Here is a 23,901-nt window from a genome sequence, read left to right on the forward strand (position 1 = left end):
GGGGAGGGAAGGAAGCCTGCCAGTCTGAAATAAAAGCCCAGCAAATGGCTTTTCTGCATTCTCATTGCTTTTAAGTTCCCATTTCTTTGGAGGGGGGGGGTCTCTTCCAAACATGGTTTGCTCCCTCTAGTGGCCAATTCAATATTACACCAGTGTATGTTCAGCGTGTAAACCTGCAATTTAAATGTGCAAGGATATGCTGGACATAACACGGTGTAATAACGCATCAACCACTAGAGGGAGGAGTCTGCTGCCTGCTGAAATGTGGCTATGCCACAAAGATAAATTGGATCAAAGCTGGCTTACCTGCCATTGCTTTCCCCCAAGCACATATACGGGACAGATATGTTTGCTGAAGAATTGTAACAGTCCTCCCAGAACTCATTTAAGAGATATAATGGTTATAGCCGGGCTACAAATGGTAGCTTCTATATATTCTTATAAAGGACAGTTCTGTTAATGGCTCATGAAACGAGGCAGCAACTAACGTATTCTGTGCACAGCATCATGAATGTGCGTGCAGGTTAAAGTCTTCATGCAGGGAAAAAGACTGAAGATTCTCAGCTTCAATGTGCCAAAAGGTGGGATTTCACAGCTCTGTTGAAACAGCACTTTCATGCCAAATCACCCTTTCGGCAGAGTAGACACAGCAGCAGGACGAGTGTGGGGATCGCAGCAGGATGAGGATGGGACTGGAAGAGGGCAAGAGGTTCTCCTTGGCTCTTGGGAGTTCTCAGAGCTGGAAAGGGAAGGAAGAGGGCACGCCTCACAGGTACTCTGGCACATCATGGTCTACTACATTATTCAGACTGTCTGGCTTGCTGGAGGCCAGTCGTTTGTTTTCGTTTGAGATTCTGCAGGAAAACGGGGGGAATCATATACAGCTTTTTTATCTTTAACGCAGACTCTTCTTCCAGAGTCATATTCATGTACCAATATTCTCCACCACTCCCATGTTGTTGATGAAAAGCCACAGGGCAACAATGATCCACCGTACACTGAACACACACTCACACACACATACTTTGCTTTAGATCTGACCAATTTTTTTCTCTCCATTATTACCAGCAGTCAGGTCAAGGTCAGGGAAGAGAGGGACTTTCTAGGCTCCGGCCCATGAGAAGTTGCATCATGAAGGGAGCTCACCACGGAGCTCTACCTTCTTCAGTGTCTGCCAAGCACGCAGTGCGGCATTTGGCAGGAGCCCCCCCCCCCAACGTGGGATTCAGCAGGTGTCCTGGCAGCTCAAGGAGGCTAGGGGGTGGGCCAAACACGGGGATTTTCCACTGTCACACAAGTCGCTCGATCCCCTCACTGTTGCTGGCACTCTGGGCTGGCGGGGTGCGCTCATGCTGGGGTCGCGTCTTTGCAGAAGCACTCCCCCGGTCTCCTTTGGCCTCCAGGTGAGTGGGGGACCTGGCGGAGGTGGGCTGCTCGGTGTCAGGGGGATAGACGGCGGCAGCGTGGGGGCCGCGGGAGGCCCAGTACCAACAGAGAGGTCAGCGGTGCGGGGGCCACCGGAGGTCTGGCAATGGGACATCCACATTCTCATTTTCCTTGCTTTATGCCTGACATAATGCAATGTAATATCGAATCGACCACTAGAGGGAGCCAAACACATGTGGAACAAACCCGCCTCCCCAGCAACGGGAAAACACAAGCGATTAAAATGAGAAGGCAGAAAAGCCCAAATTGGCAGAGGGGTGTCCTTTTGTGAGACAAAAAATTACACATGGAAAATGTATCTGGTTAGACCCATAGTTCTCTCTCTAATGGGCCTCTAAGTCATATAAGACATTCATGCTAGATTCTGACCAAAGATCCCTATAGTTCACTTCTTCCTCCAACATTGTCTGCTAAAGATCTTAGAGAAACCCCGGATCAGGCAGAGTCACTTCCTCCTTATTTATCTCCAGACCTTGGGATACAGAGATTCCATTTTTCGCTTATCACACCAGACAACAACTGATAAGACCCAGTCTTGGTGAGTTTACCCACTCACAGCCTATTCCAATGTCGACAAGACATCCAGTGACAGTGAGTTCCAGAGGCTACAGATGGTAACTCTGAGGTGCTATTAATTCCCCCCCCCTCAAACTCCCATACTATCATCATCACATATGGCTGATAAGATTCACACACAGAACTCTCAGTAATACTGAGATGGGACTTTCCACCCACCTGCCCTGAGCAGGCAAGAACAACGGAGAGGCGCCTTCATTTATAGAACTGGAGCTCTGCGTTCACACAGTCAAAGAACAGGTCAGCCAGCTCCTGGGTTTTCAGCGTGAAGGAGCCCGCCAGCAAGTTCTTCACCGCCTCCAGTGCCTGCTGCTCAAGTCCCTGCAAGCATTCCTGGATCTTCTGACGCTCAGCCTGGAGGTTGGAAAGGAAGGAGGAGGTGGAGGAGGAGGAGAGTTGGCTTTATACCCCGCCCTTCACAGAGTCTCAGAGCGGCATACGGTCTCCTTCCCTTCCTCTCCCCACAATAGACACCCTGTGAGGTAGGTGGAGCTGAGAGAGCTCTTTCAAGAACTGCTCTTGAGAAAACAGCTCTGAGGGAACTGGGACCGACCCAAAGTCACCCAGCTGGCTGCATACAGAGGAGTGGGGAATCAAACCTGGTTCTCCACATTAGAGTCCACCGCTCTTAACCACGACACCAAACTGGCTCTCTTGAGCCTGCACCTTTGGAATTCTGGATGTGGACCCAATCACAACATGGCTGCCACAGGAGGACCACAAAATGTCAAAGAGGGAGGTTATACATAATTCTAATAGTAACAATTCCCGCCCACTTTCTGAAAGCTCTTGGTAGGCACCAAGAAAGATGTTGGTGGGCACCGTTGGGGACCCCTGCTCTAATACAAAACGTAAAGCCTTTGAACTGTCACGGCTTCTGCACTGAAGCGCTGGGAAACACTACTTCTGCGAGGCAAGAAATGTAAATATCCTGACGCGTCTCGATACACTTGTGTTATAATTCTAATGTTCCCTCACTCGCATGGCAGCCACAACAGCCCACTTAATTTTTTTGTAATGAAAACCTCAGAAGGGTCACACACAAGTACATGGGGGGGGGGTGTCGTCACCTGATGAGAATCCAGAGCTTCCAGGGCTAGCTGATGCCTCCTGTAGAGTTCATGTCGCCGGTCAACCCGGCTCTGAAACCGAGGCCTCTCCCTGATGGGGTCTCTGTCGCCAAACCTTGGCGCCTGCACCTGGCGGAAGGGGGTGATGTTGGGAACGAAGATGAAGGGTTTGAATACAGACCTGCCAAGCCAGAGAGAGAGAGAGAGAGAGAGAGAGAGAGAGCAGATTAGGCGGGTCAGTCTCTGAAAGAGATCCTCATTGGCTTGATTTCTAAATGGAAACTGGGTGGGGGAAGAGGCAAAGCTGCAAGTGGGACAGTGTGATAATAGAGTCAAATACCCTACAGAAGTACAGAGCAAAACGCTTCCCACAAGTGTTAAAAACCGAGAGGCTCGGATTTTGATGTGCTTTCACAGAAGGAAGCCCTGAGGATGCTTACCAGAACTGCCTCTTTCAAGGCCTTGTTTATAGCACAAAAGTCTATATTTCCATGTAATGCCGAAAGTCCATTTGTTTTTTTCAGACATACAATCAAAGAAGTCTTCACAAGGTAATAATGATGAAACTCTCCGGATTAACAATTTCCGTTTCGCAGAGCCTTCATCGAAGATCAACAACACAAAGATATCATTCCTTATTTTTCAAAGAGCAATCCTTCCATTCTCAGAATATACAGTTTCTAATCCATGCCATGGAATAAATTCTAATACATGTTTTCACAAAGCAAGCAAGCTAATGAAACGGAAATTGTTAATCCGAAGAGTTTCGTCATCATTACCTTGTGAAAACTTCTTTGACTGTACGCCTGAAAAAAACAAATGGACTTTCGGCATTACATGGAAATATAGACTTTTGTGATATAAACTGCAGCAATTTTTGCAGTTTCCTTTTTGTGTTTTGCTTTACTGTACTGTGGACTGTGACCTTCTTGCTTTTCTCTTTCTAGGCCTTCTCAGACACAGCAGACAAACTGGAGTGAGTCACCAGGCCCACACATGCCTCCCTCCCACCCCTCCTCCTCCTCTTCTTCCTTGGACAGCCAGCATGGTCTAGCAGTTCGCATGTCAGGCTAGTATCTGGGAGACCCACGACCGAACCCCAGTTCTGCTGTGGAAGCTCCCTGGGTAACCTGCCTTACAGAGTTGCTGTTGCAAGGATAAAATGAAGGAGGGGAGAATCAAGTTGTTAGTCGCCTTGAATCCCCACTGGAGAACACCGGGGGTATAATTTTTTTTGTTTTAAATCTTAGTGCATAGAGGCTGAAAACGGGAGTCTTCCAGTGTGATGTCTGAATGCAGGTGTCTGACTAAACCAAGTTCCTTTCCCACTAACTTGCATTTTTAGGGCAAACATAGGCATGGTGTGGGAAGGATCTTTGATTTGGAACTTCTGAAGTTTTGTTTTAGAACCTGCGAGGAGGAGGAGGAGGAGGAGGAGGAGGAGGAGGAGATTGGATTTATACCCCCTGCCCCCTTCACTACCCGAAGGAGTCTCAGAGCAACTTACACTCTCCTTTCCCTTCCCCTCCACACAACAGACACCCTGTGAGGTAGGTGGGGGTGAGAGAGCTTTTTTGAGGACTGCTCCTGAGAGAACAGCTCTGATAGAACTTGTGACTGACCCAAGGTCACACTAGCAGCTGCATGTGAAGGAGTGGGGAATGAGAAAGCGTTGCTAGGCAAGAGGGAGCTTCACCCCCTCCTTCTCCTGCCTCTTCCATGATCTCAGGCTGCAACCTGTTGTGGGGCAAAAGACGAGTTCAGGTACCTAATGGCAGAGCAGTGATTTGAAGACAGAGGTCTCCAGGGCTCTGAAGTCCTTTCCGGGCATTAGATCCTTGTGTATTGCAAGTCCCAGCAGCTGTGCAAGTATGACACACAATGCTCAGCTGCCATGCTCAGCTGCCATGTTGTTTGAACACAAGGGAATGCGTCTATTTTGTACACCCTAGCTTTGGTACGCATGAACCATAACCTTGAGAAATCCAGCGGTACATGCATACTGAAGATGTACATGCATGCAAAATGCACGCACTCCCTCTTTTCAGACAGCACAGTGACTGCACAAATCAGAAGCGTCTTTACATGGTCAGGAGGCTCCTGGTACACATGGATGTGTCTAAAGAGGACTTCTATTAACTTTAGGCAGTACTGTACTGGTACAAAGCTATATTTTTTACTTCATTTACAAACCCCTTTCCTCCAATGGGGACCTGGATAGCCAAACTAGCCTGATCTTGCTAGATCTCGGAAGTTAATCAGGGTCAGCCCAGGCTAGTATTTGGAAGGGCAACCTCCAAGGAATACCAGGGGCATGACGCAGAGGCAAACCACCTCTGGCACATCTCTTGCCTTAAAAACAAGTCTAGCTTGCCACCTAGTGGTGCATAATGCTAAAAGAGCTAGAACTTCTGGCTACCAGACAATTTTAGGATCTCCTGGCTATACTCCACACACTGCCATATGGTAATTATAATTATTTTCTCCAATGGGGACCCCAAAATGGCTTATATTATTCTCATCCTCCTCCATTTTATCCTCACAACAGCCCTGTGAGGTAGGTTAGGCTGAGTGTGTATGACTGGCCCATGGTCACTCATCAAACTTTCACAGCAGAGCGGGCATCAAACCTGGCTCTCCCAGATTCTAGTCCGACACTCTAACCACTACACCACCCTGGCTCTGTGGAAGGCAACCATTAACCAGCACAAGAGACTCACAGTCCGTCCCCCCTCTACCCCTCGGTTCCCAGAGAGGCAAACCTCTGCAATAGCTGCAGCTTTCCACCAAGGATGACCCCACTCAGAACTCACATCAGTAGCCTAGCATGACACAGTCCTCAGCACACTGAATGCAGCAATGAAGTTTCCCCGGGACCCACACTAAGCCAGGGGCTTGCGGCAACCGGGGGAAGGAGGCTTTGTGGTGTGTGCCTGGCGTAATTTAGCAGGGGACCGTGGCTCACCTGGAAGGGTCTGGGGTGGCCGTGAAGAAATGAACGCACGGCAGGTGGGCATCCTGTGGGAGGACGGAGACCATGCTTCCTGTGGTGGCAAACCCTTCGGACTCCACGCAGATACCGCTGGCTTTGTCTCTCAGGATGGCCATGATGGTGCTGGCGGTGATCTGCCCTGCAGCCACAAGGGAGGAGGAGGAGTGCGGTGTGAAGACCAGAAGAGACAGCCGCCCGATGCTCTCCCAGACAGGCAATGTTTGTCTGGAACAGTGCTGGAATTCTCAAATATGGAATCCACAAGGAGGCAAAGCAAAGTGGGCACAGGCACAGACAGTGCCAAAAGGAGATGGATTAATGAAGGATAGGTTTATCAGTGGCTACTAGCCATGGTGACTCAAAGGAACCTTCACATTCAGTCACCCTCTGAATCTCAGTGCCAGAAGGCAACATCAGGGGAAGGTCTCTGCTTCTATGCACTGTAGCTGGCTCTCCAGAGGAACTGATTGGCCACTGTCTGAAATAGGATGCTGGACTAGATGGACCACTGGTCTGATCCCGCAGGGCTCTTATGTTCTTATGAAGGCCTCTGTCTCTCGTCTTATGTAGGCCTCTATGCCCTGTTGTGGGCCCTCCAGAGGAATTGGTTGGCCACTGTGTGAGGCAGGATGCTGGACTAGATGGACCACTGGTCTGATCCCGCAGGGCTCTTATGTTCTTATGAAGGCCTCTGTCTCTCGTCTTATGTAGGCCTCTATGCCCTGTTGTTGGCCCTCCAGAGGAACTGGTTTGCCACTGTGTGAGACAGGATAGTGGGCTAGATGGACCACAGGTCTGATCCAGCAGGGCTCTCCTTATGTTCTTGTCAGGAGAAGGCCTCAGCCTCTGTGCTGTTGTTGGCCCTCCAGAGGAACTAGTTGGCCACCGTGGGAGACAGGATACTGGGCTTGATGGACCACTGGTCTGATCCAGCAGGGCTCTCCTTATGTTCTTGTCAGGAGAAGGCCTCAGCCTCTGTGCTGTTGTTGGCCCTCCAGAGGAACTGGTTTGCCACTGTGTGAGACAGGATAGTGGGCTAGATGGACCATTGATCTGATCCAGCAGGGCTCTTCTTATGACAGTTCCTGAGAACCACTGAGGATGGCAGAAGGGGACCTGTATGAGACAATCCACCAGGAAGGCCTCCTGTATAAGTTCCCTTGAATTTAGCAGATAGGGGTTTTTCACACCACAATGTTGGGCCAGCCCCGTTTATCCCTAAAAGCCGTGACTTCCGACTCAGCGCTTTCTCTGCCTAATTCCAAAGGCAGAGGTCCTAACCATGGTTCCTAAGTGATGTGCTCAGAGGCAACAAAGAGCCCTCCTCTTGGTTTACCAAGGCAAGTTCTGTCTAAATCGCAGCTCTCCAGGGTCTCTGTAGAAGTTTTTCACATCACCTACTACCTGATGAGAAGAAGAGTAGGTTCTTATATCCTGCTTTTCTCTACCTTACGGAGTCTCAAAGCAGCTTACAATCACCTTCCCTTCCTCTCCCCACAACAGGCACCTTGTGAGGTAAGTGGGGCTGAGAGAACCTTGATTGGCCCAAGGTCACCCAGCAGGCCTCATGTGTCTCAAAGCGGCTTACAATCTTTTTCTCCCCTCGGCACCTTGTGAGGTAGGTGGGGCCAAGAGAGTTCTGACAGAACCGTGACTGGCCCAAGGTCACCCAGCTGGCTTCAAGTGGAGGAGGAGCGGGGAATCAAACCCGGTTCCCAAGATCAGAGTCTGCCAGTCTTCACTACCACACCACACTTTACAGAGGATACACAGAGACCAATTCCAACTTCCTCGGTATGAAGGTTCTATGTATGGCAGAGATTGGCCTTTGTAGACTCTGCGATCAAATCGATGGGTCCCCTTTGGAGTGGAATTGCCAGCCAAAACTGGTTTCCACAGCTAACTCCCGTTAGCACCAGTAATACAGGGATGTGGGTAACCTGGAGCACTTTCTATGCCAGAGCTCCCTTGCGCAGACTCCATCCATCCGGTCAGCACACGTATGACCCCCCCCCCCCATTTTCTTTCTACCGTGCACATTTTTATCCTGCCCTGTGTCCAAGAAGTCTACGCTGTTCCCTTCGCCCATTTTATCCTCACGGCAACTCAGTGGTGTACTGAGGCTGCGAGAGACTGACTGGGCCAAAGTCACCCAGCAAGCTTCCAGTTTGGTGTCGTGGTTAAGTGCGCGGACTCTCATTTGGGAGAACCGGGTTTGATTCCCCACTCCTCCACTTGCGCCTGCTGGATGACCTTGGGCAAGCCATAGTTCTGGCACAGCTGTCCTTGAAAAAGAGCAGTTTCTGTCAGAGCTCTCTCAGCCCCACCTACCTCACAGGGTGTCTGTTGTGGGGAGGGGAAGGGAAAGGAGTTTGTAAGCCCCTCTGAGACTCCTTTGGGTAGTGAAGGGCGGGGTATAAATCCAATCTCTTCTTCTCTTCTTCATGGCAGAGTGGGGATTTGAACCTGGGTCTCCCAGGGTGCCCTCCAGCACTCTAACCATTATACCACACTGTTCTCTCTTGCTGCTTCTTGCATAATCCTGACTGGCTGAAGCACATCCTGCAGAGGAGATTCTGAATATCCAAATCCGCCCCAGGTTGCTCCAAGAGAGCTCTGTTTCCTAGGCCCATTTTTCCAGACCCCATTCTGCACCCACGGGCAATGCCCTTTGCCGTTGTGGTTTTTGAAAACGTACCTGAATGCTGGCGTAGCAGCTGCTGGCCAGCGCAATACCGCGCTTTGGCCGCTTCCATGCGGACAGGCTGATGAACAAGTGAGAACACTTTAGTGAAGCTGAACTCTCCTTCACCGTTCCACCAGCCCTGTCTTCGGGCGTGTTCCCTTAAGTCCGGGTGTTCCGCCGTAATGTCTGCATCTATGCTCAGCTGGTTGGAGATGTTACGGGCCCCTTCTGTGGAGGGAGATGAAATGTATCCTATTCAACCAAAAACAAATCGGCGGGTTCTAGATCAAATCAAGCCTGAACTCTCCCTAGAAGCTAAAATGAGTAAACCGAGGCTATTGTACTTTGGTCACATTATAACAGAAGAGTCACTGGAAAAGAAAATGATGCCAGGAAAAGTTGAAGGCAGCAAGAATAATAACAGCAACAACTGTATAGCAGTGTGTGTAGTATAGCCAGGAGATCCAAAGATTGTCCGGCAGCCAGAAGTTCTAGCTCTTTTAGCAAACCTAGAGTCCAGTGGGGCACCTTTGAGACCAACAAAGGTTTATTCAAGGTATGAGCTTTCGTGTGCATGCACACTTTTATCAAATACGTTAGAATGGCAGGCGAGGTTCAAACTTATAGCCAGAGAATGAACAGCGAATTAACATGCAAGATGATGATGAGGTGTCTTTTCTAATTGTGGGGAGTGACACCTTTAGATATTTATTAGATATTGACATACTTATTGCTTTACAACTGTTATTTACTGTCACTTTGCATATCTTGGTCATCACGTTGCATTTTAATTTGATGTTCATTCTCTGGCTATAAGTTTGAACCTTGCCTGCTATTCTAACGTACCTGACAAAGTGTGCATGCACACGAAAGCTCATACCTTGAATAAACCTTTGTTGGTCTTAAAGGTGCCACAGGACTCAAAATTTGTTGTACTGCTTCAGGCCAACACAGCTGACCAACTGGATCTAGCTCTTTTAGCGTTATGCACCACTAGGTGGCGAGATAGACTTGTCTGTTTTAAGGCAAGAGACGTTTCAGAGGTGGTTTGCCATTGCCTGCCTCTGCGTCACACCCCTGGTATTCCTTGGAAGTTGCCCTTCCAAATAGTAGCCCAGACCGACCCTGCATAGCTTCCAAGATCTGACGAGATCGGGCTAGCCCAGGCTATCCGGGTCAGGGCTTCCCCACTGGAGAGAAAGGGCATCCTTTCTGAACTATTCTCCTGTAATACAACCTTTGCTAGTAGCTCCTGGCAAAAGGCACCTTTTCCCAAACGCAGGTGGCATTCCAACTCTGGAGAACAGCAGACCATAACCCCATACCCTGGTAGCATCCTGGGTTAGACTACAGCAGTGTGGTCTCTGTAAGGCTGGTATCAAGAAACAACTCAGAAATTACACCTCGTCCAGAACACAATGGCTAGATTGCTGACAAGCATGAAGAGAGACTGTCCCATTCTCAAATAATTATTATTCATGAGCTTCTAGACCTAGGGCTTTTCCACATTCTCATTTTCCACACGGGTTAAGTTCCTGTTTCTTTCGGGGGTCCTGTTCTGCATGAGTTTTGCTCCCTCTAGTGGTCGATTCGATATTACACATTTATGTCTGGCATAAAAACCTGCAGATTTTGGAGATATGCCAGACATGTTGTTGTTGTTCAGTCGCACAGTCGAGTCCGACTCTTTGCGACCCCATGGACCAGATCACGCCAGGCCCTCCTGTCTTCCGCCGTCCTCTGAAGTTTGCTCAATTTCATGTTCGTTGCATCTATGACACTGTCTAACCATCTCATCCTTTGCCGTCCTCGTCTTCTTTGACCTTCAATCTTTCCCAGCATCAGGGTCTTCTCCAGTGAGTGCTCCCTTCTCATTTGGTGGCCAAAGTATTTGAGCTTCAGTTTCATTATCTGGCCTTCCAGGGAACAGTCAGGGTTGATTTCTTTTAGGATTGACTGATTGGATTATACCAGAAATAATCTGGTGTAATACCAAATGGATCACTAGAGGGAGCAAAACACAAGCAAAACAGAAAAAACCCCAAAGGAATAGGAACGTGCACACTTTGTCTAATTTATGCAGGCTGCAGAATTCTGACCTCCCGGGCGCAGAATCGGGCACAGAGTGTACACAATACTGACCATCTGCAGAAGAGATATCAGGCTCTTCCAACGCCGCACAGAGTTTCCTTTGTACAAATGCTCACCTCGAATCCTCTGAGCGGCCCAAAATCTTCCAGCTGTCTCCAACACCCAGGCTTCAGTGCGGTCCGCCAAGAGGAAGGTGTTATGGTAAACAAAAGGGGTTGGCTCCTCCTTGCATGGGCCCCCTTGGCCATAGCGTTCCAGGAGTGCCGTTATGACCTGAATGGCTTCGTGTGCGTTGCTGCCCCTCTCCAAACCCAGCCTGAAACACACCATTTAAACTGTAAATCAATGAAGGCTTCCACTGGAATAAACTCTTGTTGATCTCTTAGGAGCCGCAAGTCTCTTGTTTAGTTTTGTAACAAGCTACTGCAGCTAGGGCTCTGGAATTATTAGACAGCAAAGACTTTTATTTAAATGTAAAAACACAGGTTGCAGTCATCCACACTGGTCCAAAGCAAAAACCCCAAACCAAAAGCCATGTGATTCGCTTTTACAAAATATATCTTTAATAATACAGTGCACCTAAAATATTCACTATAAACAACATGGGCCTTTAGGCTGTAGAGGTCACACATATGCGTAGTACAAATTACATGCAATGCAGTATACGCTTAGTAGCACTGATTGGAACCAGTAAACCAATGAAACTGGACCAGAAGCATTTCAGCCAAAAAGGTCTTCTCCAGTGGCCCCAATTTAATATCACATATTTAATATCACATACACAATATATGAAGGAATCTGTATCATAGGTAAAGGTTCCCTTGCTCGAAAGCCAGTCGAATCCAACTCTAGGGTTGCGGTGCTCATCTCCGTTTCAAAGCCGAAGAGCCAGCGCTGTCGTATAAAGTATCGTGGGGCGTTCCAAAATACATACTGTGGCACAGAAGTACTCTGTGAGAGCATTACATCTGGCTCCTGATCTTTATAGCCACACCAAAGGGAACGAGAGATGATATAATCATATTGGATACAGCAGTTCCTTCACGCACAGGGTGCATATGTGTGCTGCCCTGGTAAATTATGTATGCGTGCAACCTCCAGAACTCTTCCTTAGGCTGGATATTTTTTTTTAAAGATGGGGGATCAGACAGTGGTCCCTCTAGTCCAGCATCCTGCCTCGCACAGCGGCCAACCAGTTCCTCTGGAGGGCCAGCAACAGGGCATAGAGGAGAAGCCTTCCCCTGATAAGAACGTAAGGAGAGCCCTGCTGGATCAAACCAAGAGTCCATCTAGTCCAGCATCCTGTCTCACACAGTGGCCAACCAGTTACCCTGGAGGGCCAATAAACAGGGCACAGAGGCCGAGGCCTTCCCCTGTTGTTGCCTCCTGGCTCGGGATTTCAGAGGTTTACCACCTCTGAATATGGAGAGTCCCTTAAGTCAATGGAGCTATCTGCCAGTTGTCATTAACGTGAATTGAAGCCTGAAGCATCTGTCGTTTGAGGGCCGGGGCATACAGTTCCACAGCCTCACTGGAGACGACTGGCACAGGAGTGACCAGAATAAAAGGGGGTTGGGGTGTGGATGCATGAAGTGACATCACCCTTCGGACTGGCACTTACCGGACCAGATCCATGCCCAACAAAGCTTCCTCTTCCCCCACCGGCTCCTTAGTCCACACCCCTTCGTTGCCGATGCAGACGCCGTGTTCGTTGGCTCCCATCTCAGCTCCCCATAGCCAGGCCGGTCGGCTCAGGATGACGGCGTGAGTCCTCCCTACCTGGTCCACTTCGATGTACGTGCACTGGAAAGAAGCGCTGTCTTTTAAAACACAGAACGTGTCGCCTCGAACGCCTGAAGATGAGTTACGAAAGGGCCAAACGACACATTGTGATTTAAATCGCTGTTCCGAGGCAGCGACAGGGCGCAGGGGGAAAGTCTAAGCCCGTCCTTGCTGCATGCCGCACAGTGCCCATATGAATCAGGCCTGGAAAGCACAGAACTCCAGAATGCAGCTCTCTGTCGGACCCGGGAATATCCCTGGGGAGCCGCTATAGACTCACAACAACACTGTGAGGTAGGGCAGGCTGAGAGAGAGCACCTGGCCGGAGGCCACCAGCTTCCAAACAGGTCTCTCCAGTCCACCCCTGGGGGAAAACGTAAAGGGTAGTCAGGGGCACAGGTCTCTTAGCCTTGAATTCCCCCCGCCGCCAAAGAAGAAGAAGAGGAGGAGGAGGAAGAGGAGGAGATTGGATTTATACCCCGCCCTTCACTACCCAAAGGAGTCTCAGAGCGGCTTACAAACTCCTTTCCCTTCCCCTCCCCACAACAGACACCTTGTGAGGTAGGTGAGGCTGAGAAACCCCATTTAGGAGACTACAAATGTCCTAGGTGGGCAAGAGTCACCGAATAAAAATAAAACTATTCACTCATTTCATACCTTGCCTTTCCCCCCAGCGGGGACCCAATGCAGCTTGCCTTTCTTCTCTTTTCCTCCATTTTATCCTCACAACAACCCTGTGAGGTAGGACAGGCTGAGGCCCGAGGTTGCCCCGCAACCATCTACGGCAGACTAGGCATTAGAACCTGGGTCTCCCAGCTCCTAGTCCACCACTCCAACCATTACACCACGCGGGATCACGGTGCGCATGTTCATGCCCCCAATGTAATTACGATTGCCCTCCAGTTTGGTGTAGCGGTTAAGTGCTGACAAAGATGACGGGGATGGCAGGGCAGAAAGGAGGAGAAGGGAACGCACGTGGATTGGGAAGCAGCTGGGCTGTCTCGTGCATGCCCCTCTGAGGGGAAAGGCACCTCAGCCTGTCACCGCCACACGTCTGAATAGCTCTGGAGCCGGGAGGCGGAGTGCATGTTGGGGAGGGTGGGGGAGGGTGACTTCCCTTCCACTCCTGTCCTCAGCTCATGGAGGAAAAGGAGTTGTGGGAGGACAAAAAGACCCCTTGGAGGTTTCGGAAACAGCCTCTGTCAAACCTTCCCGTCAGCCCCGCCGTTTCCATGGGAAATGTAGGAGGGATGAGAACTGGTGGAGGCGGGATATGGGAGGGCCAGGTTCAGACACATTCCCTCCCGAGCCAGGACCCTGCTGTCTGGGTCACCCGGGGCTAGTTGCCCAGCCTGGACCACCTCACAGGGTTGTTGTTGGAGGGGATGGGGCAATCGAGGTGGCAGTCTGGTGTGCTTCCTTGAGATCCTCAGAGGTAGTGCGGGGGAAGAGAGGAAACAAAGAGCAAGAGATGGATCGTAGCCTTGCTCAGCTGTTGAGGCTGGGTGTCCTGGAGCGATGGTGCTGACAAACTACCTTATGTACTTGCAAGGAAGATGTCTCATCTCCTGAAAGTGCTATATATAAAAAAAGGAACTAATTTGTATGGAAATGTAAGATACCCTCCCTTTTATGGTATCCCTTGGAAAAAACCTAATCTTACACATGATTAAATATATTTATTGGGGCTTTTGTGGTTTCCCCAGCAAACCAATTGCTTTCGCTCCTAGGAATCAATTGCATTTGTTTGTATTTTCAGTTAAAAAAAGAAAGAAAGAGCCAGTTTGGTTAGTGGTTGAGTGCGCGGACTCTAATCTGGGAGAACCGGGTTTGATTCCCCACTCCTCCACTTGCACCTGGCTGGATGACCTTGAGCAAGCCGTGGTTCTGATAAGAGCTGTTCTTGAAAAAGAGCAGTTTCTGTCAGAGCTCTCTCAGCCCCACCCACCTCACAGGGTGTCTGTTGTGGGGAGGGGAAGGGAAACGAGTTTGCAAACCGCTCTGAGACTCCTTTGGGTAGTGAAGGGTAGGGTATAAATCCAATCTCTTTTTCTTCTTTTTCTTAAAAAAATAAAAATAAGTGGAGGGCAATCGTAATTACAATAGGGGCACGAACACGTGCCCGTGCCACAGCAGCAGTAGCAAGTGGCAGAAGTCGTGAGGAATGATGTGCCCCCCCTGCACTGCTTGCTGTTGCCCCATCAAACCCTGCCCCCACGCTCACAGCTGTAGTAGCTTAAAAGGTGTTTCTTTAACCAGAAATTTCCTACGTTGAAACACAAGTCCCCATACTTTGACAGGAACATAAGAACATAAGAGATGCCAATGTTGGATCAGGCCAAAGGCCCATCCAGTCCAACACTCTGTATCACACAGTGGCCAGAAATACCACTGCCATCAGGAGGTCCACCAGTGGGGCCAGGACATTAGAAGCCATCCCACTGTTGCCCCCCCCCCAAGCACCAAGAAGACAGAGCATCACTTGCCCCAGAGTCCCTATCTATACCTTGTGGCTAATAGCCACTGATGGACCTCTGCTCCATATGCCTATCTAATTCCCTGTTGAAGCCGTCCATGCTTGTAGCCACATCACCAATTACACAGACATCTCAAATCCGGGGAACCACTCCTGGGCCAGAATTCCTGCCAGGCAGCAAAAGCTGTGTTGGGTCCCCATCTGGTACAAAAGCACCGGATAGATGAAGTCAATATATGAACAAGACAACAACCCTGATTTCTCTCTGTGAGGGTGGGATCGATTTCTCTCTATCTGTGAGTCTGGGATTATGCTAGGGGAGTCAGATTTGGCAGGGGCGTTTTATTTTATTGGCTGGAAAGGATTTGTTAAAACCAGAAGTCTCCTATGCTAAAACACAAGTCCCCATTCTTTAAAAGGAAACTTTCATCTCACCAACTAAAAGCTTATATTTTAAAAAAGCTCAGGTGAGAGAAATGCCACAACCCGGATAGCCCAGGCTATCTTTGGCTGATTCTGCACTGGCTCTTCCCTCTGTTGTTTTAGCAAACCCACGATGGAACAGAGATTCCCCTCTGCATTGCATGCTGCTTTCACTTCCTCTGATCATCGGGCTTTATGGTAGCCTCCACACTCCATGCCACTTTCGCTGCCTTTGAGCATCGGATTTTATGGGACCTCCGGCATAGATTTATGGCCGTTTTATGGCCATTCAGGGGTGACTGCAGTCAGTTCAGTGTTGCCCCAGGGTATCTGAATGTTGGTTTTGAGCTGCCCTTTTCCCTCCCAGTTGAGAAAATGGGAAGCGAATGCTAGATGCAGAATCGCCCTTCATTTATTTACTTCACGTACCATCCAAGTTTCTAACTGAGACTCCAGGCATGTGTAGCCCCAAGAGAAAAAGCAGATTCCCTATTTCCTTTCCTAGTCAGGTATAGCACCAAAGACGTGGTGCTTGGTGGCTGAGTCTGCAGGATGTGTAGGCCAAAGATGAGGAGGCGGTGATGGTTCGGGACCTGTGGCACTCTACTGTAACCAGGATTCCTGGGTTCTCTCAGCACCCACTGCTTTGGGTAATCCTGTCCTCCTCCGCCCGCACCTGCCCAACTCCCTTCCTCTCTGCTGGGATTTTGCTCACCTGGACTTTGGCCCCTTTTGCATGAGTGGCAGCTGGGAAATAGACCACTTCCTGGACTTCATCCTTCGGCCGGTCGGAATTCTTGCCAAAGATTACCTCTCTGGTGGCAGAGGCTGGGGGCAGCGAAACGAAGCAGTCGCAGGAGGAGGGTGCCCAAGGGCGAGGGTCAGCCATCCTACGTAGAGGGAGGACAACCAGGAGAAGGCTGAGAGTTTCGCTTCCTTCTGAGCCTTGGCCAAGGACCTCTGCTTTCTCAGCAGGGTGGTAAAGCTTCCAAATCCGAGCCAGTTTCGTTCACACCTACGTGGGTTTCCCATACAGCCCGGCTCTTTTGAGTTACAGATAAGGGCACACAGGTAGGTTGTCAACTCTAGCTGGGGAAACTGCTGGAGATTTAGGAGTGAAGCCTAGGGAAGGTGTGGACTTCAAAGAGGGGAGACCCCTGGTCAAGTTACGCTCTCAACAACACTCTCTTTGGCAGTGATTTGTTTATCGAGAAATAGACAAGATCCAGGTCGTGACTGTACTGTGTCAGAACGAAAGAATTTTGGCGGCACAACCACAGATATAGGTAATTCAAAAGAAACCCCTCCTAAAAGTCACTCACACGTCACATCCATCCCACCTAGCTGCTGCGTTCACTACCCCCCCCCCTTCACCTGGGAAATATACAATCCCCGTTATCTCTACTCAAGCCAGCTGGCCCCGAAAGTCTCAAAGGACGTTCCTCTCCCAGAGGAAGGCTTCTTCAGAAAGTTAAGGGCCTCTAAGATAGGGCGCTTCACACACTCCACATTCACTCCCCCCCCCTTAGGAATTCCCTCCCCCCTACAGTCATGGCAAACTGAGCAGAGCAAGGTTTGACACGGAGCAAGCTCAGCAGGGATTCAGGAGTTCTGTTTCTCTTGGACTTTATGCTACAGCTCAGTTTGCCCTGACTTGGACCGATCAGGCTAGCCCAATCTCCTCAGATCTCAGAGGCTAAGCAGGGTCAGCCCTGGACAGTATGTTGGAGTGGTTACGAGTTCTGTCCCTAATGTAATGAAAGTGTTAACCTGCTTGTTTGTGTATGCTACACAGTTAGTTAGAACCAATGGAGTGCCGAGTAGAAGTTCCCAGCTAGAAGGGGAAGGTCTGTGCATAATGAACTGACCTTTAGCCTGGCCATTGGTCAGTTCATAGTTGGGATATGTAATCTGAGTTTTTGCAGGTTGGCATCTTTGGGTTTCTCCTTCCTCACTCTCTCTCTTTTTTTTTTAGAGATCAGTCATGCAAGTATCCTTTATGACATAAACATCAGCTAGGAAGATGTAACTTCGTCCACTAGACTGTTTATTGTTTTATTCCTCTGTGTAATCCTCCCTAATATCTTAGCCAACTTTCTTTTTAGCTAATTTATGCACATGTGCTGCGTTGTCATTTTTTACGTGCCCACACTGTACTCAGATAGGATTCCAACAAGGAAGTCCAGGGTCGCTACACAAAGGCAGGCAACTGCCCTCGGCCTGGGGTTAGCTCTCCCTCTAAGCTGTGGAGTCTTGCGAGCAAAAATTCGACTCTGTGAGCTACTGGCATGAAAGTTATGAGAGCGATTTGGCTACTGCATAAATTAGTTTGCCCTGGAGCCATCCTTCCTGAGCTAAGACAGAAATGTGTGAGCTGGAGGCTAAAAAACTGTGAGCCAGCTCACACTAACTCAGCTTAGAGGGAACAGTCGTTACCAACAGCAAGTCTGCTCCAGCAGACCTCCAATGGGGTTGGTAACACACCCTGGCCGAGTCTGACTTAGGCAGGGATGCCAACCTTCAGGTGGGCCCTGGAGACCTCCTGGAATTACAACTGATTTCCAGATGACAGAGACGGGGGGGATGGTTGCTTTGGAGGGTGGACTCTGTGGCATTCTACCCTGCAGCGGCCCTCCTCCTTCCCAGGCTACACCCTCAAATCTCCAGGAATTTCCCAACCCAGAACTGGCAACCCTAAGTCTACAGTTCTTACAGCTTCCCCGTTCCCACCCACAACGCTTTTGCAAAGCCCAAACTCTTACCAACAGAAGAAGTTATATTATTTATTTATTATTTACATTTTTATCCCGCCCTCCCCTTCACCCTCAGCCTTTCTGCAGGGTTCAAAGGCTGAGAGGGAAAGAAAAAAATCTCCCCAGATTTCGCATAATGCCCCTGAGTCGGACTCTGCCAGGCTCAAGTCCCAACTAGTCACCCATGCTTGAGGCCTGAGGCATGGTCGCGCCTTCGTTGCCAGGATCAGCCCCGTTCCCCCACTTGACCAACCCCCTTGCTCCAATGTCTTCGGCAATGCCCAGGACCCGGGCCCCCTATCGCCCTCTTTGCCACGTAATCCCCCTTTCCAATACACGCACACCCCCTCGGCCCCTCCCACGATCCAGTTTGCAATTCTAGCTTCCATTCCCACGCTCTTTGCAACTGCTGACACGTCCTTCCCATATACACAGACCTCCAATGCTGGAGAGACACGGGCTCCCACCGTCCCCTCCCCGCACTTTTCCGGGTCTGCTGTCTCCCCACAACCTGGGCGCCGGAGTTGATTTTGCACAGCGGGAATCTGGATTGGTGCTGCGGCGTCCCGTGACTGGAGGGAGCGAAAAACAAAACGACATTACCGCTGACGGACGCTAGAGGGCGCCCTCCGACCATCCACAGAAGCCTTTCCCCAAGCAGGAACCAATGGGAAATTCCCTGATAAAGAATTCCCTTAGGGAGCAGAACAAGGTTCGAGTCCAGTGGCATCGGACGGAGAGAGCTGTGGTTCTCGAAAGCTTATGCTACAATAAAGTTTGTTAGTCTTCAAGGTGCTACTGGGATTTTTCCTATTTTTCAGTGGCACCTTTGAGACCAACGAAGTTTTATTCAAGGTATAAGCTTTTGTGCGCGCACACTTCTTCAGATACAGTGAAAGGGAAATTACCAGTCTGTACACACAGGTAGAGGGTACCTACTTGAATCTACCCTTAGGGAGCAGTTATTCTCCCCCACCCACCCAAGGAAACCTCTAATTTGCAGGAAAATCCAGTTGGTTAAAAAATGGATGCCCCCCTCCCAAATAATCAAATACCTGTTTTTTTACAACCTTTCTGTGAGAGGTGAGCTGGCAGCAGTGTACCTGTAGAGAGGGGAATCAAGCAAGTAGTTGGGTTGAGGAAAGTTGGGGTGAGCAGGAAAGAAAGGAAAAGTGGATCTAAAGGGGAGGAAGTGAGAGACAGCTGGGAAAAGAGTATTTTACCTCCTATGTGAGACCACATGGGTCTTCCACTTGTATAGCACTGTACTCCCTGTACAAACCCAGCAAAGGATGATAACATGGGCAAGATCTCACTATATGTTTGCTCAAAACTAAATGCCATTCAACAAAATCATGCTTCCACCTAAAACTGTTGTCTCCTCCACTTTTGTTTTGCAGTCTAATCAATTACTTTCTATTCTCATTCACCATTCAATTACTACTTATTACTTCTTGCAGGAGGGTGTGTGTGTGAAAATTAAATACTGCTTTTCACTTTGTAGGCAAAGGAACTGCCCATTATTGTTTTTATTGCTGTAATTTCATAACAGTACTTCGTGATCATGATTTTTTTAAAAAAAATGAGAGTAGAATGGGCAAAATGCAATGTGCAAAGTGGTGCTTACCGCTCCCCCCAACCCCCCTCTTAAGAAATGATAAATAAACATGCATGGGTTGCAAAGAGAACAAGTAGTAACTAACAGAGGTAGAAGGAAGGCAATAAAGCTAAAGGAGCAATAACCATGGGAAAAAACCCCTCAGTAGCACTTTAATTTCCCACCCTGGGCAACATTGTACTGTGACCAATGCTCCCTCTAAGCTGTGGAGCCTTGTGAGCAAAAATTCTACTTTGTGAGTTACTGGCATTAAAGTTGTGAGTGAGCGATTTGGTTGCTGCATAAATTCGTTTGCTCTGGAGCTATCCTTCCTGAGCTAAGACAAATATCTGTGAGCTGGAGGCTAAAAAACCGTGAGCTAGCTCACACTAACTCAGTTTAGAGGGAACACTGCTTCCCACCCCTGTCAACATTGTACTGTGACTGCATTTTCTGTTACAAAAATCGCCAGAGATCAGGTCTGACAAATGTGCTTTTCTGCAAGTCAGTTTCGGCCCTATGCTACTTTGGTTTATCCCCTGATTTCTGCATGCATTTTTGTGTCTTTAATTTTCACTCCCCCCTCCCACACACACTTTTCTGGCTCTTTTGAGGCAACTTTTAACCCAATGTTGTTCTTGAAGCCGATTTTGAGTTGCCTTTATCCTGGTGCATAATGTTTCCACCGGTTTCCGTTGTCTCACCACCTGAAGCCCACTTTTCAATGATGAACTCATCATAATTAAACTACTCCCTCCTGTAACTCCCTCTTACCCCCTCCATAAGTGATTTCAATTTTTGTAAAGGCCCTAAAATATCAGTATAACAGTGTAGTGTTGTAATGATAGTTCTTTGATTTCTCAGCTTTCATTAAAAAAAGAGTAAATCTCTATCCCTCTCCCTGTCTGCAATGGAAAACGCTAGAGACTTACCTTTTAAAAATGAAAGCTGGGAATTCCGATACGCAGCTTAAACTATCCATTACAACACTACACCATTATATTGATATTTTAGGGCATTTTTTAAAATAAGGGGGTGCTCTAAGGTCACTGATAACAACGCCAATGACAACAGCACCCTCCCTTGAAAATCCTCATTATTTAAGCCACGTGGGGAAGAAAATAAACCAACTCCAGAACTGTAAAAATGCACAGGGTGCTTTCACACATATTAAGTAATGCAGTTTCAATCCACTCTGGCGACCGTTTGTAAGTGGATTTTGACATTTCGCACAGTAAAATCCAGTTGCAAAGTGCACTGAAAGTGGAGTGAAAGTGCGCTATTTAAGTGTGTGTGAAAGCACCCTACAGAGCACTCCCCACTGGGGAGAAAGGCGGGGTATAAATAAAGGTCCTTTCCGCATTTGCCTGCCACTCAGGGTTTTCCCAGTGTTCGAGTCGAGGCAATTTAAGTCCACACAAAACAGAACCCTTCCCGAACCGATTCCAATGCTTGTGGGTCAACTTTCAAGAAAATCAGGAGTAACTTGAGCATGTGGAAAGGGTCTGGGAAGACGAATGAGGGAAACACTCCAAACGAAATGAGTTGCTCGTGACATCATCTGGTCTCTCTGTCAAAAGTGAGCAAACAAAGGATGACCGTTCCCGATTAATCATCTAGTGAGGAAGCACTCTCTCGCGGCGCATCAAGGAATTGTGACTTCAGGACAACAGAAGTAAACAGACTTGTCACTCTGAGGCCTGGCTCACTCCGGGATGTTCCAGGCTAATGCCTCACGCCCACTGAGCCCCGCCAGGTGGGTGCCGTTCTCCTTTTTCCTGCCCACACCCATTTCCCAACTGGCCTGTAATTGACACCCTTTGTCTTGGAGACCGGACAGGGGACTGCGCCCGCTCGAATCAGGCCAGGACAAGTCCTGAGGAATGAGCGAAAGTGCCCACTTGATTAAAAAAACAAAAAACCAGAGGATGAGGGTGGAGAAAGTCAGAGGCTGAAAGGAACACTCCCTACGGAGTTGGAGTTGTTGGTGCGGTAATGTCCTCCCTCCGATTTGTACCCAAGGCATTATTTATATGGGTGCTGTTACACCCTGTTGCTTCACCCCGTAGGTTTTTCTCCTCTCGAACCGGTTGGTTCAGGAACACACTCAGTACAGCTGAAGCTTTCTGGGCCATGCTCCGGAAACCCCACCTCACACTGCTCCAGGAGACGGAGCCACGCCCTTTGAGAAAGTTCTGTCCCTCGTGTCGAATTCCACGGTGATGTCTGAAGCTCTGGAAGGGCCTTTCCCTTCTCTTCATAGATCTTGTTACAGTCCTGACACTTACCAGGTTTGAATCCCTGCTTGGCCATGGGAGCTTGCTGGGCGACCTTGGGCCAGTCACGCACTCTCAGCCTAAGCTGAGGTTGTTGTGAGGAGAAAACAGAGGAGACGAGAACGATGTAAGCCACTTTGGGTCCCCACTGGGGAGAAAGGCGGGGTATAAATAAAGGTCCTTTCCACATTTGCCTGCCACTCCGGGTTTTCCCAGTGTTCGAGTCAAGGCAATTTAAGTCCACACAAAACAGCATCCAAATAACCCCGGGGCAACAGCAGGCTGAAACTGGGGGCTGACCACTGAAGGCAGGTAATGTAATGCACAATGGGGGGGAAACCCCAGAGTAAAAAGAAGGCTGGATTCAATTTTAGTGCAGAATGGGGGGGGGGACCTGGATTAAAAAGAAGGTTGAGTTTGATTTTAGTGCAGAATTGCTAGAAGGACACTGCATTGAACACGGATTCAAAGGAGAGAGTAGAAAGGGCCATAGTAAGTAAATAAAGTTAAAAATGGCGGCGGTCAATGGCTTTGAAATTAAAAAAATAATTGAACAGGGCCTTTTTTTTGGTTTGGGGGTGCAGCAGACGGGATCTTATGGTTGTGATTTGAATTTGTACTGGCTGCTGGCTAAGGCTTGGTGTAGTGTAGTGTTGGTGTAGTGTAGTGGTCAGGGGTCATTTCGTAGAAAAAGAGCTAGGGGGACTCATTAGCATAACTCATTAGCATATGCCACACCCCCTGACATCACCGGAAGTGTGTCCTCCCCACAGCCGGCGGCGACCTCCAGCGGGCACCAGCAGGGAGCTCCAGGCCCCGCCCTCCCACACCTCACCCGGGGGGATGGCGTCCCCCCGCGTCCCCCCCAAATGACCCCTGGTCCCAGCCCAACAAAGTAACATTTATGTCCTATTCGTCCCTCCTAACAAAATCCAATCTCTTGTTCTTCTTCTTTTAGCCAACCTCTGGCCACAGGCAAGCTGAGGTGCGCCATTAAGTTGCTACAAATTCCCCACTCGCTGGGCTGACTTCGGGCCAGGCACGATCAGCCGAACTTACCTCATAGGGTTGTCGTGAGAGGAAAAATGGAGGCGTGGGAGCCACAAATGCTGTCCTGAGCTCCTCAGAGGAAAGGTGGGATACACGTGAAACAGGGGAACAGTTTAAAGAGTAAAAGGTATATACTATGCCATCCGGATGATGATTCACTTCTTTATTTGAAATGCCTCTGTCCCATGCTTTCAGTCAAGCAAAATCGGAGGAAACAAACACGGAACAGACATTAAAATCCCAAACGTATCACTGACTGAATTCCACCCTCTGAAGGCCAACCCGGTCACAGTGGCCTCCTCATGGCGCTTCTGAAGGCTAGGGCTCCAACAAGCCTTTGAAAGAAGCTGGCTCTGTTCCTGAATGTAGAGTTGCCAACCTTTTTTTGCCATCAGGTTGCGGCCGACTCATGGCAACCCCTTAGGGTTTTCAAGGCCAGAGATGTTCAGAGGTGGTTTTTGCCGTTGCCTGACTCTGCGTAGCGACCCTGGACTTCCTTGGTGGTCTCCCCTCCAAGTACTCACCAGGACTGACTCTGCTTAGCTTCCGAGATCTGACAAAATCGGAGTAACCTGGGTTATCCGAGTCAGGGGTTAGGGCTCATCAGCTACAGTTTAGGAAATTTCCAGGGATTTGGGAATAGAGCCCGGGGAGGTCAGAGTTTGTAGGGGGGAAGGAGCCCA

The 23,901-nt window shown here is 49.1% G+C and overlaps 1 protein-coding gene across 1 annotated transcript; it reads right to left on the bottom strand.

Annotated features, from left to right (window-relative positions):
- Window positions 1–85: 85 nt before the first annotated feature.
- On the bottom strand, window positions 86–18,829 carry SCRN2 (secernin 2). The gene is made up of 9 exons (XM_015412435.1): window positions 18,733–18,829; window positions 16,258–16,432; window positions 12,483–12,664; window positions 10,978–11,177; window positions 8,783–8,998; window positions 6,058–6,223; window positions 3,093–3,273; window positions 2,182–2,376; window positions 86–854 (listed from the first exon to the last, which is right to left on the bottom strand). Exons 2-8 carry the CDS (start codon window positions 16,429–16,431, stop codon window positions 2,218–2,220), a joined length of 1,278 nt encoding a protein of 425 aa, XP_015267921.1. The 5' UTR covers window position 16,432; window positions 18,733–18,829; the 3' UTR covers window positions 86–854; window positions 2,182–2,217.
- Between the last annotated feature and the right edge of the window lie 5,072 nt (window positions 18,830–23,901).

Source organism: Gekko japonicus, unplaced genomic scaffold, assembly GCF_001447785.1.
Source record: "Gekko japonicus isolate JY-2015 unplaced genomic scaffold, Gekko_japonicus_V1.1 scaffold8, whole genome shotgun sequence".
Taxonomy (NCBI): domain Eukaryota; kingdom Metazoa; phylum Chordata; class Lepidosauria; order Squamata; family Gekkonidae; genus Gekko; species Gekko japonicus.

Coding starts and splice junctions, on each gene's coding strand:
- SCRN2 (XM_015412435.1), bottom strand. CDS start 16,431: ATGGCTGACCCTCGCCCTTGGGCACCCTCCTCCTGCGACTGCTTCGTT. Junction 8,999..10,977: donor GGCCGCTCAGAGGATTCGAG/GTGAGCATTTGT, acceptor CTCCCTCCACAG/AAGGGGCCCGTAACATCTCC. Junction 2,377..3,092: donor AAGCTCTGGATTCTCATCAG/GTGACGACACCC, acceptor TCCAACCTCCAG/GCTGAGCGTCAGAAGATCCA.